Raw genomic sequence first — 18,705 nt, 5'->3', positions numbered from 1 at the left:
CATTATTCTTTGGAGGACTTTTCTACTTGTGTGTGGACTCTTAATTGGTGTCCATCTATGACTGTTGGGGAATCAAGTCTAGTTTAGTTTTATGGATCCATATACGTAATATGTTTATCTTTATTATTAGTCATATGAACGCGCGATGCGAATGTGTAATGGCGGCGGTGGCGGTGACAGGTGGTGGTGGCGCGCCGGTGGCGGGGACGATGTGGTGGCGACCGTGAGTAGTGTAGGTTATGGATGCAAAAGGGGTAGTAATTTAGTTATTTTAAGAGTTAAGGGTAAATGTTAATTGTAAATTATATCATTAAAGGTATTATAGCCTTATAGGTATTTCAAGTAAATACTATAGGTATTTCAAGTGGGAAAAGTAAAACTAAAGTAACATCCAATGTCGTTTTCCACGGGTTTTGGGTCCCAATACCGTCTTCGACGGTGTATGGGGGAGGTTGATATGTAGACAGCCTTACCCCTACCAAAGGTAGATAGGCTGCCTCCAAGTTCTACCAAAGGTAGAAAAGGACCTCCAACCACGCCTGCAGCCTTGCTGGGCATGAGGACCGAACCCATGACCTCTGTTTTCAGAGGCAAGGGCTCCAACCACTGATCCAACCCAATTGGCTTTATAGGTATTTCAAGTGGGGATGTTTAAAATAGTGAATAAAAGGAATGGGTATTTTGAGCTTAATTGAAAAAAATGGAAGGAACCAAATGTTTTCTAATGTATAGAGAAAAGTTAAATTAAGGACTCCTTATTTTAGGGACCAATAAGGACACTTTTCAATCATTCATTTTTCGCCATCTCCGACCACCACCACCACCACCATCTCCGACCACCAACATGATCATTCGACAACGGCGACCACCGTCACCACGATTTACACATGTGTAAGTTACAAAAGTCCATAATATATCTAACCCAACCCCAAATGTATATGTCTATCTTTATTATAAACTTAGATCAGAAGTGCAAGAATGATTAATGGAGTGATTACATGATCAACTTTCCATCTGATTCTAGTTTAAGGTTTAATTTAAGGTTTAGCCTTTAATTTGTTCTGTTCGTGTGAGTGGATTATTGGGAGTGTCTCTCTTTAAGCATATGCTAAGTCTATGATACATTCCACCTTATTGTTAGAATGGACTTAAAACCTCATGAGCTCCATATATCAATTGTAATGGAATATCACTATAATCTTTTACCATATACAAGAGATAATGCCTGCGCGTTGCGAAAGTCATAGGAGGTGATAAGTCACAGAGTGTAATAGCTAAATGCCTTAGCCATACGGGATCCGTCCCCGGATTTAAAAATTCGTCGAAAGTATATCAAATGACCTCTCTAATGAAAAAGTATGAGATTTTAAGAACACCCATACAATTTTTATAATTTATTGGTATACGGTTTTTGAGATAAAAGATTTTGAATGAACCAGCGGAATACAAATAAGTTTGGAGGAAAGAGAAAAAAAAATAAGTAGTTGAGCTTTGAGAAAAGAGAAAAAATTGAGTGGTTTAGATTTTAGGGTATATTAGGTAGAGATGTTTAAATTAGTAAATAAAGAAAAAAGGTAATTTAGGTAGTTCAAATCATCTTTTCTTTAAAAAAGGGCGAAATGCTTTATAAGATACGAGCATAGTACCCGCGCAATGCGGCAGTGAGATGGTGGGGGGTGATAGGTCATAGGAGGTGATGAGTAATAGAGTGTGATACTCAAAGGCCTTAGTCGTATGGGCCCCGTACTCGGATTTAAAAATTCATGAAAGTATATCGAATGATATCTCTAATGAAAGAGCATGAAATTTTAAGATTACCCATACAATTTTTGTAATTTATCGATATAGGGTTTTTTAGATAAAAGATTTTGAATAAATTAAAGGAATAAAATGATTTATGGATGAGAGAGAAAAAAAATGAGTGGTTGAAATTTGAATCTAGAGAAAAAATTATTGGTTGATATTTAAGGGTATTGTATTAGGTAGAGATGTTTAAATTAGTGAATAAAGAAGCTAGGAGGGTAAGTTAGATAGTTTAAATCATCTTTTGCAATTTTAAAATAGGGCAAAATGCTTTATAAGATAAATATAGTAAGATAATATAGATATAAATATAAGATAATCGATCCAGCTCCTTGCTAGTTGTAAGTTAAACATATATTTGCACTCTATATTAAAATGTTGACAAACAGGTATCTACATACGGTGCCCTATATATAGTTCTCTCATTAACTGTGAGTTGAACTTTAAGCCCACTTTGGAAATAACTCGAGGTTCCGATTTTAAAACCTACGTCTTCCTATTAATGAACTAATGATCCTTTTAATTGTGGGTTGAGCTTTTCCATAGCACACTGGTTTTGAGATTTTTAGAATTATTTATTTGACTAATGACAAGCTAGCTAGCTATGCAATTAATTAGTCATTCGTTATGTCTGTTTATTTCTTCCGGCAACTATTATAGCATCCAATGGTTTACATCACTACCCTCATCACTTAGGGGATGTTTGGCCTAGCTTTTATTTTTTTTCTTATGCATATGTTTTATAAGTAGTTTTTGCCTCTTTTTTTTAAAGTTTATAAACCATTGTTCTAGTGTTTGGATTAACTTTTAGCTTTTAAAATAAAAAAGAAGGGAAACATTTGGCTTTTCTTATAAAAGCTATATTTTTTGGCTTTTTAAAAATGACTTTTATAAGCGAAAAAGCTTAAGCTTAAAAGCTAAAACAAACACTTAAATGGCTTTTATTGTGTTTAAAAAAAAAAACACCAAAAAAGCAATAAGCCTTCTAAAATTAGCTAGGCCAAACAGCCCCTTAATATTACGTCAAATCTTCTCTACCGGTGACACATACCAAATTAAGGTTGCCAATGTGAAGGCCGTAATAAACTTGGCAGTTATGAAAACACGTAGACATTGCATAGACACAAAACCACGCGTATATATTTATGGGCAAAGGATGTGTGCCGTGGTATAGCACAATGCTGCAAGCACAAATTTTATTTTTTTCATTTACTCATGTGAGGTAGATGATTTGTGAGATTGTAACACGATACTCTAAACGCACCGATCATTTCCTCTATGTGTATATACAGTATATAAAAATTACAGTATATATATATAAATAAAATCATGGACATTATCCATTGAAATAGCCAAATAAACAACAAGATCCTCTAGGGACTTTTGTAAATTAACAAAAGTGAAACGTCATTAGAAAGCACGAATGCTAACTTTAATGTTTTGATTATCAAATTTCAAACTAGCATATAGATTATACTTTAGATATGGTTAATAATGGCTAATAATTAACTAGCATGGTACACGCACGTTGCGATGGATACCATGAACAGGACGTCTCATGTTGTGATTTTCGAAAACAGTGCAAGTGGGCAACCAATAAGCAACATACTAGGACGGATAACAGTGGCCAATGATGACAAAAGAATACCGCGATCCACCAAACATGTATCAAACATCGATATATACAACTTGCAATTTAGAAGTAAATTTAATTAGGTACATGAAAACTCATGCACAAAATCGGATCTTACTAAAGTGACATCGAATCTTTCTCCTAACTACACCACAAAAGAAAACGCAAAAGGTGTAGCAGATCACCACATGACATTGGTAAGACAAAACGATCTAGTGGGTTTAACTCACGAACTGAATGGTAAGACAAAATGAAAATAGACCACCACATGACAATGAACATACCTTTCCAAGAGATTGCTTAACCTCGGAGACAGTTTCCTTTTTAACATACAACTCAGCGAAGTCATTGTAGCTGATACCCGTACTTTGGGCCCAATGCTCAAGAACCCGACGTTAAGGGACAAGTAAGGCGACACAATAAGTGGGAAAGAATCAACATGTAACATGACATTTTCTATGTTTGACTATTTTGCTCAGCGAAGTCATTCTTCTGTTAGACTATTGTTTTGCTACTGATCCCCTTGTCTCACATAATTAAAGTTTTGTTAATCTATTAAAGTTGTACAAAAGTAAATAATAAGTTACCCAAACTAAAATATAGCAACACACTGAACTTCTGTGTGATTAATTGAATTACACTGTCTGAGATGAACTTACGGCATTAAAATCACCTACAGAACTTGATGCTTCAATACAATCCAGCTCATATAATCAAACACAATATCTTGAACTTTCAATTTTCTTGAAAACAAAAAGGAAGACAGTATACTAAAATAGTAAATGTGGAACAAGAGACGATCTTCTTACCTCAAAAGAAATCTTCCAGAAGTGCGTTTACGGCTCATAATGTCACCAAAACCCCCCATGCTTATCTCAGACCAAATAAAGCCCAGGCCTGGTCCTACCTTCCGCGACCCAACTTATTTTAGACAAAGATCGGTCTAAAGCCTGGCCTGGAATAGGTTCAGCTTTAGCTTGGGCCGGTTAAAGCCTGGTCTTTAGCCTGCAGGCATTGCATGACATTGATTGATGCAAGTCGTATTTTCTTTCTATATATAAGAGTCTCTTATATATAGACATAAGGTAGCCTAAGCAGAGGTGATGAGACTGGAGTTCCTTAATTGTTCTCAATGAGCTTCATAACTTTAGCTTGATGTATGTGTCTGGTTTGTTCATCGTCAAAAGAACAACAATTGGCTTGTCTTATTAATTTTTCTAGGGGAATAAACTTTTATTATTTGTACCTGCAAATAAGCAAAGCAAAACACACTATAGTAAAGGCAGGGACCAATCTTGGGTTCAAGCCCGATAACCCATAGCGCCAATAATTAAGGCAGGTATGCACAAAATCTTGGGTTTAACCCTTTAGTATCACCAGTTAATTGTGTTTGGAATTAACATTTCAACTTGTCAAATCATTCTTAACCAATTAGCATAGTTGACTATATCAAGTCAATGACACTTTCATGAGTTCATCTTACATAATCACTAATTCCATGTATTTAGCTGAAAACAATGATAATCATAACACTAAATATAGGGTTAGACAAGATAAAGGATGTTACCTTCAATATCGATCACTAGAAAAGGGGTGATAATTAACCCTAAATCTTCTATATCAACAAAACCCCTAAATCAATAACCAACAAAAACCCAAAATCTTTAAAATCCAGTGATTAAAAAAATAAAACATATCTGTTACCAAACCTTGACGTGATTTGCAGTAGCATGAAACCCTAGATGATAGCGTCGTTTGAAACTTCGAGGAAGGGATGCAGAAGAGTTTTCTTTCAATTGGGTTTCGAAATTTGAATTGAAAGTCATATTGAATCGTCCGGATTCCCGAGGAGAGCGTGCCTTAACATCAACAACCTGTTTCTAGTTTGACAAAATACCATCACTGCCCCCTCACTTATGCTTATTAATAGACGGTAAAGAAGGGTAATATAGTACTTTTCCAACTAACTTTTTCTAACATTTACCAAAATTGGAAGGGTAATCCAATTAGCCCTAATCTCATTAATCTTCCATCTTAACCTAAAAAACAAAATCTAAAGATCAAAGTTCATTGTTCATTGTTCTTAATGAAACCCGACCTAAACTCCAGTCAAGGCGACGAGTGTACAGACTATCACCACCGTTGGCGACAGAAAATGCATAAAAGACCATATAAATCTAACCATTATATATATAACACCATGATTATATACCTCTTTTTATATATATATTCAATCAATCTTCAAAGGATATTAATTAAGAGAGAAGTCGCCACCATCAAGATCTGGCGACGACGGAGAAATAAGATACAACCACCATCAATGGGCGATTCTTCAGTGGTGGTGGTGGCAGCCAAAGTACAACGACGGCGGTGGAAAGGGGGTGTTTCGATGGGCGATTCTTTTTTTTTGTGTTTTATTTGTGATTCATGGATTGTTTCAGTAGTTTTTGATATAGGTTTTCTTGTTTCTTTTCAGATTTGTGATGTCATCGTTGATTGTTGGCATGATATATATGTAACTAGTGCTTAGATCCCGTGCGATGCACGGACAACCCTAAATAATTTTTCTTAAACTTTATTTTAAGATTGTATCAATGAATAAATATAACTGAGTTGGACATAATAAAAATATTCTTATGAGTTGATTAATTTAAAGAAGAAGAATGCTAGATATACCTTGGGATTTATTAATGATACACGAGGGCTTAAAATGCGTACATTGCACGTCGGAGAGAAATTATAAAATGGATTGCCCATAGTAGGCGCATATAAGAAGGATTATGTTGGTTACCGGGATATGATAGGTATTATGAATTTTCCCCCACTTTGATATATAGACCCACGTGGATGCGCTATAACCTTAAATAATTTCTTTAACACCAGTTCAAGCATGCATGTAGCGAAGTAAATGTACTCTTATTACAACTAATGACCATTTTAAAAAAAATTAATGACTTAAAATGCATAGAAAAGTCTTATTTAGCACTAAAATAAACCATATATACCTCATAGTTTTCATCACAAATTTGATAGGTTGTTCTTTGTATAAGATTTGAAATTTGTTGATCAGTCATTTTAACTCCAATAGCACCAGTTGCATCTACAATCCTAACTTGCACATTAAACCTACCAAACAAAAACAGAGATACAATTTTACTACACAACTTAATGATTATAGAGTTTTAATATGAAATATAAATATATACCTAGGATTGATGAGATCTCTTTCCTTGTTACATGAACAACAAATCCACATTTTGTTGTCCCTTAAAGCATCAATAATGTCGACTGCATCCATGTAGAGATCGGTCAACTTAACTTCTTGAGAACAGTTCACACATTTCATTGAATACCATAACTGGTCGGTTGGAATAAAACCGATTGTTGCAACAACAACCACTTTATCAAACTGTCAAAATGAAAATGTTTATACATTCGAATGTCAAAAAGCTAGTTATAAATTCGAAAGAAAGTTATGTTAAAAAGTAATCTAATCAAAAAAGAAAAATTCACAAACAATGAATACTTATATGTTCGTCCATCAGGATCATCTCAATACTACCTATGTTATTAACATCTCCATATAGAGGTTGCTTCCATAGCCGCAAATTCTAACCGTTATCGTATATGGCTTATTATTTGGACGCAAGTTTCTAATTGAAACATGGTTTAGTGAAGCCATGCTAAAATTGATCTGTTATGTGTTTACCTTTTAAAATGCCTTAAAACTGAATGGAAGTGGCCTTATATAGACATAGACATACAAGGAAGTAACCGCCACAAGCAATACACGAACGGTTACATATTCAATTTTTTGAAAATTTGAACTTCTTGAAAGCATAACTAATATGTTTTCAAAAATTTGAACTTCTTATAAAAGTAACTAATCCGTAGACCTTCCAAGGAGCAATATTGTAATGATTTTTGGGCTTTCTTGTATTTTTAAGCATGCCACATAGGCAATAACTAACAAATTTTGAAGTGAGATTTATATAATGTAGGGATAATATTAGGAATGAGTGTAAATTTATGGTTAATTTCTTACTCAATATTTATATCGTATTAAAAAAAATTGAAATTAATAACCGAAAAATAAGAAATACCTCACTTAAATTCTCATATTCTGACACTGTTATGTATCGACAATGTTTGACAAAAGTCATTGGTGACGCGTAAATATGTAGATTCATAATTTCTGTTTTGGTTATATCATATGAAGTTACTTCTGTAGTTGCTTGATATCTACATGTATTTATAAATTAAGAGCTTTAATGCATAATTCATTCATGATATAAGAATTATCTTTTTTTTTGGACACTTTCATATAATTTTAGGTCCCATGTATAATACTTCTTCACATATAAACAAATTTCATCAACTTTATCGTCCATTAGCAATCTTGTACCATATGCAACATCGGATATAATTATATTACCTATATACAATAGATTTACACGTGTAATTAAAACTATAAAAAACATTTAAGTTAAACTTACAAAATTATACATTTCGAATTTAGTAAAAATAATCTAAATATAATTAAAACTAATAGTTGTAATCTAAATACATTACCTCCACAATTTCGAGCTCTCACGAATTGTAATATCATAACCAATATAGATAATTCATAACATTGAACAACCCGCATAAATATATCCACATAATGATTATGTAAAATACATTCAATCTTCTTTCCACTGAAATAGTTAAAATATAAAGATATTAGTGAATACATAATAGTATGAAATCTAAATGATTAACTAATTATTATTAAGTATATATCGATGAATTTAATTTCATATACTAACCTCTTGTCTTGCAACACCAAACTCAGTCTCTTTAATTTTTTTTCATGCCATTTAAAACACAAAGTATCTCCAACATCTACAACTCTTCCAATTACATCTGATTGTACGTAACGTTTATAATAATATATAATTTATGATCATATCTTGCATATATAAAATCCAAATATAGAAATATTAACCAATATGATATGCTTCATATATATACAGTATAGAAAAAAATATATAAAGTAATCTAATAAAAAAGAAAAATTAACAAACAATGAATACTTACATGTTCGTCCATCAGAATCATCTCAATGCTACCTATGTTATTAACATCTCCATATAGAGGTTGCTTCCATAGCTGCAAAATTCTAACCGTTATCGTACATGGCTTATTATTTGGACGCAAATTTCTAATTGAAACATGGTTTAGTGAAGCCATGCTAAAATTGATATGTTATGGTTTACGTTTTGAAATGCCTTTAAACTGAATGGAAGTGACCTATATAGACATAGACATGCAAGAAAGTAACCGCCTCAAGTAATACAAGAACGGTTACATATTCAAATTTTCGAAAATTTGAACTTGTATAAAGCATAACTAATCCGTTTTCAAAAATTTGAACTTCTTATAAAATAACTAATCCGTAGACCTTCCAAGGAGCAATATTTAGATGATTTTTTGGCTTTCTTGCATTTTTAAGCATGCCACATAAGCAATAACTAACAAATTTTGAAGTAAGATTTACATAAGGTAAGGATTATATCATGGTTTATAGTTGCATCATTTCCCCAACTCACAGTAATAATGAAATTAACATTTCAAAACTTTTTCGATACACCATGCATTAACCCGAAAAGATATATATGCAAAATGTTACTACTAATTAACCCTGGCCATCTCAAACGGTTTGATAATAAATGTATCTATATATTACGTACGTACATCTTGTTTTGACTATATATAGAAGAGGAGCTAACTATCTCATTTGGAAGTTCAATGTCTTCAAGCAATATGCATACATGAAAGCAAAAAAGACCGCAAAACCAACCAAAACTATAGCAACCGGTGCCATGAAATCTGGTTCGTAACCAAAATGGTCCTTCACATACGACTTGATTCTAACTGGTGATTGCCCGGGCACGTTGATGAAGTTCTCGACATCACCATACTGTGAAACAATTGCACCGTATACAGTCCACGCTAACGGGCAAATCCAGTAGTACCATATCCACCACTTAGGAATCCTCTGCATTCACCAAAAGATCTCATTTTTAGTATTTGAGTAAGTTACAGCATATAATGTGTAAATTACAAAACAAACAATGACTTACGGGTCTAGGGATAAAGAAACCAGAGAAGAGATTGAAAAGGGAGTAGAATGCGGCTGCAAATATTGATGCTACTTGATGGTTCGGTGTGATGGAAACCGTCATCATTCCATAATATGTGAAGTAGAGAAACGAAAAAAAATTGATGAAAAAGAACCAAAAGAATTTAGCTGCTGTCCATTCAAAGCTAACCATGGCATACACTATGAGAGTGTAATATGTTGTTTGAAATAATACATATGGTATTTCCACAAAAACCTGCAATGGTTTAGAGTCTCGCAAACTTAGAATATGAAATGGAACTTTGACAAAATATATAAATCATATATTTTGTCAACCATTAAGTCAAAAAGAATTGTGTTTTGTGTTTTGACCTGTGCCATGGCATATGGTAATGCAGAATACATCCCTGCAGCCGTTTCTCGATAAAATACTGTTCTTTCTGTTGCTACTATCGGTTGTACTGTTGAGCAATTGTTGATACCCACGAAAAGGATGGAAGCATACATAGCTCCAATAATTGTAGTTAAATCATTGCTGTTGTCTCTGTAAACATATATATGGAGAAAAGAATTAGGAAATGATCTTTAAAATTATGTATGTTTAATGTTGAAAAAAAAAGAAGATGAAACCTTTTAGTTCCGACTTTCCAGAAAATAGTCCCAACCATGAGTGCACAAGCCAGAGTGAAGAAGTAACGAACAAGATTGTAGTCAGGACTTCTCCAATAGCTCCACCATTGTTTCCATAAGCAAGACTTGAACTGTCCCCATGTCGATTGAGAATACTGTGATGCAAAATAAAGATCTTTTGCCCCTGCAGGAGGCGTGCTCAACTCCTTCACCAAACCCATGTTCCTTCTGTCAATTTGTACATATGAATATGTTAGATTTCTGATAATGCTAATTTTATTTAAAATTTGGAGCATCTTTTAGAGAATACGATCTCTTACTCATGCAAGGGAGACGATTTGTAGTAGTCAGCAAAATCCATTCCAAGTCGATTCTCTGCAGCAATTGAGCTTACTTCAAGCATCCATGTTGCTGGATTGTATTTCTCTTGTATCTTTGGAACCCCGGGAATTTCCTGAATTATTTGGTGAAGTTTTTGATATTATGTTGTCATGATTATTAACATATTTTATTAGATCATGAAAGTTATAATGATAGATATATACCTCAAAATATTCAATGACCTTTTGGGAGTTCCTTCCTAATGGTCCAGAGTAGATCACTTGTCCTCCTCTTTTCATTAATAGCAACTGATGCCAATATATGATTTTTGATATGTTATACGAGTGGATAAATTGGTATGACGTAATACTTAATATACCGGAAGGAGTAATAGTACCTCATCAAATGCTTCAAATATATCAATGCTAGGTTGATGGATAGTGCAAACAACGGTCCTTCCAGTATCCACTGTGTTTCTCACCGTCCTCATAACAATGGCCGCTGCTCTTGCATCAAGCCCAGAAGTCGGTTCATCCATGAAAATAATTGAAGGATTAGCTACAAGCTCTACTGCAATTGTTAGTCTCTTCCTTTGTTCTGTTGATAAACCAGTAACCCCCGGAAGTCCCACAATTGCATTCTTTAGATTGTCTAATTCAACAAGCTCCATCACTTGGTCAACAAAAGTCTGTAATTTATGTATCCAAATGGATTGACATTTTAAACTTTATATTTTCCCAATTCCATATATGAAAAAAGAAACAGAGAGAAAAATCTCAGTTACCATCTTTTCCTCATTGCTAATTTCTTTCTGTAGTCGAAGGAAAGCAGAGTATATTAAGGATTCTCGAATTGTGATTTGAGGCGTGTGGATATCTGTTTGTTCACAATATCCTGAAATTCTTGCAAATGTTTCTTGATTCTTGGGATATCCAGATATCCTTATATCACCTTCAATATAACCACCTGTTTTCCTGCCTGCTAAAACGTCCATTAGTGTCGTCTTGCCAGCTCCACTAACCCCCATCAGCGCAGTCAGGACCCCAGGTCTAAATGCACCGGTTACACCACGTAGTAATTGAAGCCTATCTTCGGTCACTCCTTGTTCTTTCATTTCCTGTTTAATTTTACAATTTCAGCGTTTATTTAGTTGCCACAAGCTTCTAAACATGATCATGAGGTATTAGAAAGTTTGAATATAAGACTCACCGCGGGCATATCGACGTAATAGTTTACAGTGTCAAATGACATGGCAAGAGGAGTGAATGGTAAAATCATCCCTTTTCTAGGAGATATACCATTTGCAGCCTCGGCATATGAATCTTGATGTCTATATAAGTCTTGGGCACCAGTTCGACTGCCCATTCTTCGCATTGCCATTTCCCCTGAATAATAACTCTCGCATAAGTTAACCTCAATGTTTCATATATAAAGTTTTCTACTCTAAGTTGATGTAAGATTATTCAAACTATGGGAGTTTTCATACTTGTATTGTTTCCATCTGCAGCGGACAAAGAACGAGGGAGTGTTTCTCTTCTTGATGTCATTGTTCTTAGTCTTGGTGTTTCTGTTGGTTCTTCCTCGTTATCTTCCATTTCCATGGCTGTTTCTTTAGATATTATTGCTTGTGGTTTCCCAGGGGCTAAAATATCAAAATCAGATTGTCTTTTAGGATAATGTTAAACAAGAAAGATATACCCGTCAAGAGAATCTCCAGTTAGTTATACTTACCATCCATGTACATGAGAGCTAAGGTGAACAAAACGTTTAGAAGAATTACGAAACCAACTAGAGCAGCCGTGCCAATCCAATACCAGTAGCTGCTAGTGGGTATCTGAAAGTTCTGTAAAACTTTTATTCCTAACTTGGTGACATTGTCTGTAGCCTGTAAAAAATTGCCATCAATTTAGCTATTGTATCTGATAGTTTCGATCACATTTAAATGACTATAATTAGGATAAGTATACAACATACATTTTTCTTCATCCACCTATTACTATGCATCTCATTTACTGAGATGGCATTGTAAGCATATGTCATGGGTGAAATCCAGTATGCCCACTCCCACCAGTTTGGAATTTGACCTGTAACATAGCGACTTCATTAAGGTTATATATTCTATAGATGGATGATTCTTTATTTTGGAAACTCACCTTTAGGAAGGATGAAGCCACCCAAAAGAAACACAAGGAGGAGAATGAGCGCTCCCCCGGTGTTGGCAATAATCATGGTTCGACACACTCCTGCAATAACTCTAAAGATTCCAGCAGCCATTTGCTGGACTAGAAATATCAACAAGAACTGCTTGAAGAACCTGCTAGCTTCAGGGGCGAATCCAATTGTGTAATACGTGATGACCATCCAAACGGTAGTCTCCACTATTGATATAGGCACTCGAAGCAAGAAAGTTGGAAGAGTAAATGCCCATGGCGGGTGGAACAACAAGTCTCTTTGCTTGTAAAAGACTGGAAGTCGTTGTATAGTAAGCGACAATTCAGCAAAACCATTAAACATATTGATAAGCATACTGAACAGAAGTGCACCAATGAAAACAGCTCCATCTCCTTCATTTCTTGAAGGCATTCTAGTCCTTAAGAATACCGTCGATGCAATGAAGGCCACAATGATGATTTGAACCGTCTTGAAAACATAGACAAAAGAGTTTCTCTGGATCAATAGCCATTCTTTATCCCATGAAGCCTTTAAAAGATCCATTTTAGAAACCAAGTATTTCTTGAATATTAATGCAGCATTGTGGCTCCTTGATTTATCGAATGGAACCGAGAGCTCATTTTCAAGTCGTAGTCCAACATGGAATCGTTGAAATCGCTTTGTGAATTCAGTAACTGATATGTATCGATATGGTTTGGTTCTGTCAGCCCAATACTGTTCTTGGTCTTTCCTTGAAGTAACCTCTTGCAAGAAATCTGCAGTGCCTTTTCTTTCTGGACACTTAAATCCACAACTTTCAAAAAACTCGACAACATGTTCTCGTGGGCCTTCATAAACGATCTGGCCTTCCGACAATAATATAATGTCATCAAACAGATCAAATGTCTCTGGTGCGGGCTGCAACAGAGACATTAACACCGTGGCATCAGTAAGGTGAACAATCTGCTGCAAACATTTCACAATCTGAAATGTCGTTGAACTGTCAAGCCCCGTCGATATTTCGTCCATAAACAATGTCTTGGTCGGCCCAACAATCATCTCCCCTGTTTTATAAGTCCAACATCATTACATAAGTCAATAATAGTTCATTCTATACAGAAAGTAAATTATATTCACAACTGATATTATCACAGTATATTGATTAGTCTTCAAGATTGTCATTTTTTCGGTTGAATTGCATTTAATCTTATGTCATCACATGGTGAAAGTAAATTAATTTAATTATATCATCATGATCCATCTAAACAAATGAAACTTTATAAAAGATGTTTGACTTAGCAGTATACAATGTCACTTATAAAAGATATTATAACTTCAAGTCTGATTGTAATATCACCAAAGATTTCTTCTAAGGTGGCCCATTGATGATATATAGGAATCTTTATCCAAAAACAAGTAGACAAAGGAAGTATGGATGAATCAAATGGGTGGACCTTGATGAGGACAAAACAAACTACAAATTGGGCTAGCCAGCCAGCCAGCTTAATATACTTGGCACATTATTTGTATAATAAAGCATTAAGGCATTTCATCATGGGCCATGATATGCAATTGTATATTGGCTTACATATTTGTTTCAACTTCCTCAAATAACTGTTCATGCCTTACCTCGAATGGTATGTTCAATTCAATAACAAAGGAGAAATATTTTGAAAATAGATGGATAGATTTTGATTGTGACAATGTACACTTAAATGAGCTAGTGAGCTGAGGTTGATAATGGATTGACCACCTAACAATATTACTTGAAATGTGGTGTGGTTGTTAGTCCAAATAGCTCCATTACTTAACATTTGAACAACCACTTAATCCCAATATTATTACTAGTTTAGGTTATATGCATCACTTTATTTGTTCCAATCAACCAACCACCCATCCTCAGCTGAGTTGGGTTTGGTGTGTTCATCAAATCATGATTTTTTTATTTTTTTTTTTGTTTCAATCGGGTGAACATTTCTACATTAGTACTACTTATTTCAACTTTCCATTAAAAAAAAACCATTATAAAGTTATGCAAAAATTTTCGTGTTTTCATGAGATATGTGCGAGGAGTTAACCTGTCGTCACTCGTTTCTTTTGACCCCCGGAGATCCCTCGAATCATTTCATCACCGACGATGGTATCTCGACATACATCAAGTCCCAAAATCTGTATATATGTATGAAAGGGATTATTATAAATTTAAACTCAATTAATTAGTGTTAGGCCACCAACCTCAAGGTTGAAAAAACTTACTCAAATGCTATTGACGAAATATTCACGAATAAAACGACACATGCTATATATATACATCATCAATTAATAAATGAGAAGATCCCATTGACCCACAAAATGAAATTTCGTGAATATATATATATATATATATATATATATATTAAAATTATAATAACACTACGTATAATTTTGTTGAGCTAGCTAGCATGTTTGATAGTGATTAATATTACGAGTATATATATGAAACATATATAAAAATATCCTGCTTAATTACGTACGTACCCGAAGAGTGTAGTCAGTAATTAAACTGCTCTCAACTCCTTCCATAGACGTTGCCTGGTTACATATACCAAAAATATAATGAAGATTAATATTAACATAACTTGATATAAATATTTATTTTTGGATACATGTAACTAGACATGTATAATTAATTACTCGTTATTAGTTACCTTCATGAAGAGATCAACTTCGGCTTCTGGGAAAATGCCAGCTTCCTTTTCTCTCCTAGCAAGCTCCGTCAATAATTCTGTATTTGTACATACATATGTATGACACTTATTCATATAGCATAAGGTCGAGAAAATAATTAACCATAACTAAACTTTTAATTAGAAATCACACATGATTAATTATAAAAGTACTACCATAACGTGAGCCGACTCCTTGACACCTTGCAGAGAAATCTAGTGTTTCTTTAACCGTCATTTCTCCAACATGAACGTCGTTTTGGCTAATGTATGCCGACGTCTTACGTGGTACAAATTCATTGAGTTTATATCCATTGTAAGTAATCTCTCCCCTAACCTGTTTCATTCATTATCATTAATTAATTATCGTTGCTGGCCGGTATTAATTATTATGGCCTAGCTAGCTTATTTTTGTTTGACGTGGTTATAATTAATTACATTTCATTTTATATTTATTATTACTCGATCGTATATTATTATAATTAAGGCCAATGTACGTACCTTCAAGCTAGGGTCCAACTTTCCTGCCAAAGCCAACAAAAGAGTTGTTTTCCCGGACGAAGGTGGGCCTAAAAGAAGTGCCATCCTATTAAAATAAAATCCAAACAAAACAAAAATATGGTTAATAATTAAATTAGCAAATATGTGCTAGCTAATAGCTACTAGAGGTCATTTTCATTTAAAAATGATACTATAATTCAACTTCACCATCATGATTTCGTACATATATATATTTACATATTATTTCAACTTTTATCATATATATATATGACTTCTACTACGTACCTTGATGGTTTTATAATGCCGCTTGCATCTTTAAGAATGGTGAGCTTAGTTTTTTCAGCCAAACTGATGCCTACACATCCCAACACTGTCTCGGCCAGATTTCGAGCAGCATTTACTAACGATGGAAGTGCTCGATCCCCGATATAGCAATCGGCTTCAATTGTTAAACGTTCAAACCGTACTTCTACGGTTGGAAGGGTGATCCCAACCCTGAAATTGACAACAAATAATCAAAATTAATGATGATCTTTTTAATTTCCTTCTTAAAATTATAAATTAATTTAGGTCCAACATATAAAGACCGTTTTTGACTACATATTGGTGACATATTTGCTGAAATTCAATAAAATAAACAACAAAATTAAAGATCATGAATAGTAGTCTACAAACCGGTGAAATGTCAAATTATGTCATTGGCACGTTATATCTAGCTAGTCAATGAACATAAATTTTCCTATGTTGTTTTATAATTCGTACCAAAGTCAACTGAAAGTGGAATTGTTCAACAAATGTTCCAACACATGATCGATGATCACTTTTTCTGAGAATCCAAACTTAGCTGTAGGCCGGTATATATATCTTAACTAATTTTATAGACTTATTCAATCATTGATATATAAATGGTTTTGCAAAATCCGTATATATGTGAAACATGCCATCAAACTTTGAAATATGCTAATTTTATAATATGAATATATATATCATGGCCTTTCACGATTGAGGTGGCATCAAACTTTGACTTTGTACGCATGCATGTGAATACAAAATATATGAATATGACTGATATATTTATAAAAGGATATAGATATTAACTATTGTAATATATTAATTAGTAGATAGAGTACTTGCTATGGATGAATATGAATGACGAATGGATTACTATATGATTGCGATTGCATGCCTTTGAGTTAATTAGTTTGATACATATATATAAATAAATAAAACTAAATGTCGCTATGCATATATATATGGAGTACCTTTTAAGAATGCTGTAATAATTTTTGTTTTATTATTAATGAAAAGTTGTAATTAAACAGTTTGAAATTCCTACAAAAATGGAGTATACTGTATGAGATGAGATTAACGGTCCCAGAAATCAAGGCAAAAAAATGACGTACGTGAGTATCTGATAAACTTACTTGTCAATACGATTTCTGAACTTCATCAAGAACTTTTCATTATCTTCTTCGGCAACTTTAAAAATCCTGTCAATAAACTGTTGCTTATCATTTGGATCAAGCTTACGTACATCGATTTCTTTGTGCATCACGTTCTGTTTTTGATAATTATGATGATCATCATCATCTTCGGTCATGTAAGACTTCATGATGGTGGTCCTTAAACGGTCATAAGTTGGTAGTTTTTCCAAAGCTGCCCATCTAAGTGCCTCCTCATCTTCCTCCGAGTGACGGCTGGACCGGCGGTTGTAGCTGCCCCCACTCCCGGCTGTAAACACATCTTCCATCCTCCAACTAGCCGAACTCCTGTTACGGCTCATGGTCCGGCTCGTGGTTCGCCTGACCGAGCCCCTGTTTAGCATTTCTTCCATCTTAAATAATACTGTAATTATTTATACAACTAACTAACCAAATCAACTTTTAATCAAGAAATGAGAATAATGGAATGATATGTTAAGATCGAGGGATTTAGTTATCTTTTATGGGCGTGAGAATTTTGTGGTTGGTAAAAGGTTGAAAGATGGATGAAAGCATTGTGTGGTGAAAAGGTCAGTCAGGATTTGGGTTGGGTCGGTCTGACTATGTCTTTGATTGTTTTTGAAGTTGATGGTGTCAATGTTAAGCTTATTTATACAATGAGTTCGTTCAATTCGGCCGATCGATCGAGCAAGTATCCATATCTATTCTATTTATATAAAGTGGAGTAATATATATATATATTTCCAAGTGGCTCTTTTGGTCGTCCAACTTTCAAATATCATATCGTTTACTTTGATAACGTGCGGTTGGTGAAGAGTGGGATATATGATCATACGGAAAAACTTAATTGAAAAAAACTACTTGCCAACGTCTACTAACATCTTATATATCTTACTATTATATATATTGTTATTTTTATATCTTTTTATCTTTTACACTTATATCTTTTACTCGTATCGTATTATTATGTGAATCAAAAAATTTTGAAAGTCTTGTTAACATTAACTTAAAATGTAGACCATTTTTTCAAGCTAACTACAAAAATTCACAGTGTCTTTAGTTTGTAGCTACCAAAAGTTTTCCTAGCTAGCTTTCATTTTACTTTTTAAAATAAAAATCAAAATATGTTTTAATTGTTTATAAAATATGTATTAAAAAAAAAATGTGGATAAATAGGAAAGAATCTAATATAAAAAAGAATCGACCAAAATGGGTGGTGAGATAAATATCACAAAAGTTGATAAATTTGTCATAGAGTACAAATTATATAACATACTATATGAATGTACGTTTAATGCATAGTTGTGATGTATCTGTCAATTTTTGTAGTAAAATATCACCACCCATTTGTTTTCTTATAATTTTTTTTCCCTTTCAATTTAGTCATAAAGTATT

The 18,705-nt window shown here is 33.8% G+C and overlaps 1 protein-coding gene and 2 long non-coding RNA genes across 3 annotated transcripts; all 3 read right to left on the bottom strand.

Annotated features, from left to right (window-relative positions):
• Positions 1–4,034: 4,034 nt before the first annotated feature.
• On the bottom strand, positions 4,035–5,314 carry LOC122589434. The gene is made up of 2 exons (XR_006322265.1): positions 5,004–5,314; positions 4,035–4,682 (listed from the first exon to the last, which is right to left on the bottom strand). It is a non-coding gene; the product is annotated as an uncharacterized LOC122589434 (long non-coding RNA).
• Positions 5,315–8,014: 2,700 nt separating this feature from the next.
• On the bottom strand, positions 8,015–8,552 carry LOC122586605. The gene is made up of 3 exons (XR_006322048.1): positions 8,516–8,552; positions 8,245–8,341; positions 8,015–8,133 (listed from the first exon to the last, which is right to left on the bottom strand). It is a non-coding gene; the product is annotated as an uncharacterized LOC122586605 (long non-coding RNA).
• A 540-nt stretch (positions 8,553–9,092) lies between these two features.
• LOC122587416 (ABC transporter G family member 35-like) lies at positions 9,093–17,984 on the bottom strand. The gene is made up of 20 exons (XM_043759578.1): positions 17,293–17,984; positions 16,154–16,363; positions 15,869–15,953; positions 15,545–15,704; positions 15,350–15,426; positions 15,180–15,233; positions 14,741–14,831; positions 12,665–13,726; positions 12,486–12,595; positions 12,243–12,396; positions 11,998–12,153; positions 11,721–11,896; positions 11,296–11,628; positions 10,909–11,199; positions 10,736–10,819; positions 10,511–10,644; positions 10,191–10,418; positions 9,933–10,104; positions 9,562–9,816; positions 9,093–9,476 (listed from the first exon to the last, which is right to left on the bottom strand). The coding sequence occupies exons 1-20, from the start codon at positions 17,700–17,702 to the stop codon at positions 9,207–9,209; spliced, it is 4,512 nt and encodes a 1,503-aa protein (XP_043615513.1). The 5' UTR covers positions 17,703–17,984; the 3' UTR covers positions 9,093–9,206.
• Between the last annotated feature and the right edge of the window lie 721 nt (positions 17,985–18,705).

Source organism: Erigeron canadensis, chromosome 2 (assembly GCF_010389155.1).
Source record: "Erigeron canadensis isolate Cc75 chromosome 2, C_canadensis_v1, whole genome shotgun sequence".
Taxonomy (NCBI): Eukaryota; Viridiplantae; Streptophyta; class Magnoliopsida; order Asterales; family Asteraceae; genus Erigeron; species Erigeron canadensis.
Note: the sequence above shows the minus strand (reverse complement) of the source record. Positions and strands in the feature narration are given on the sequence as shown.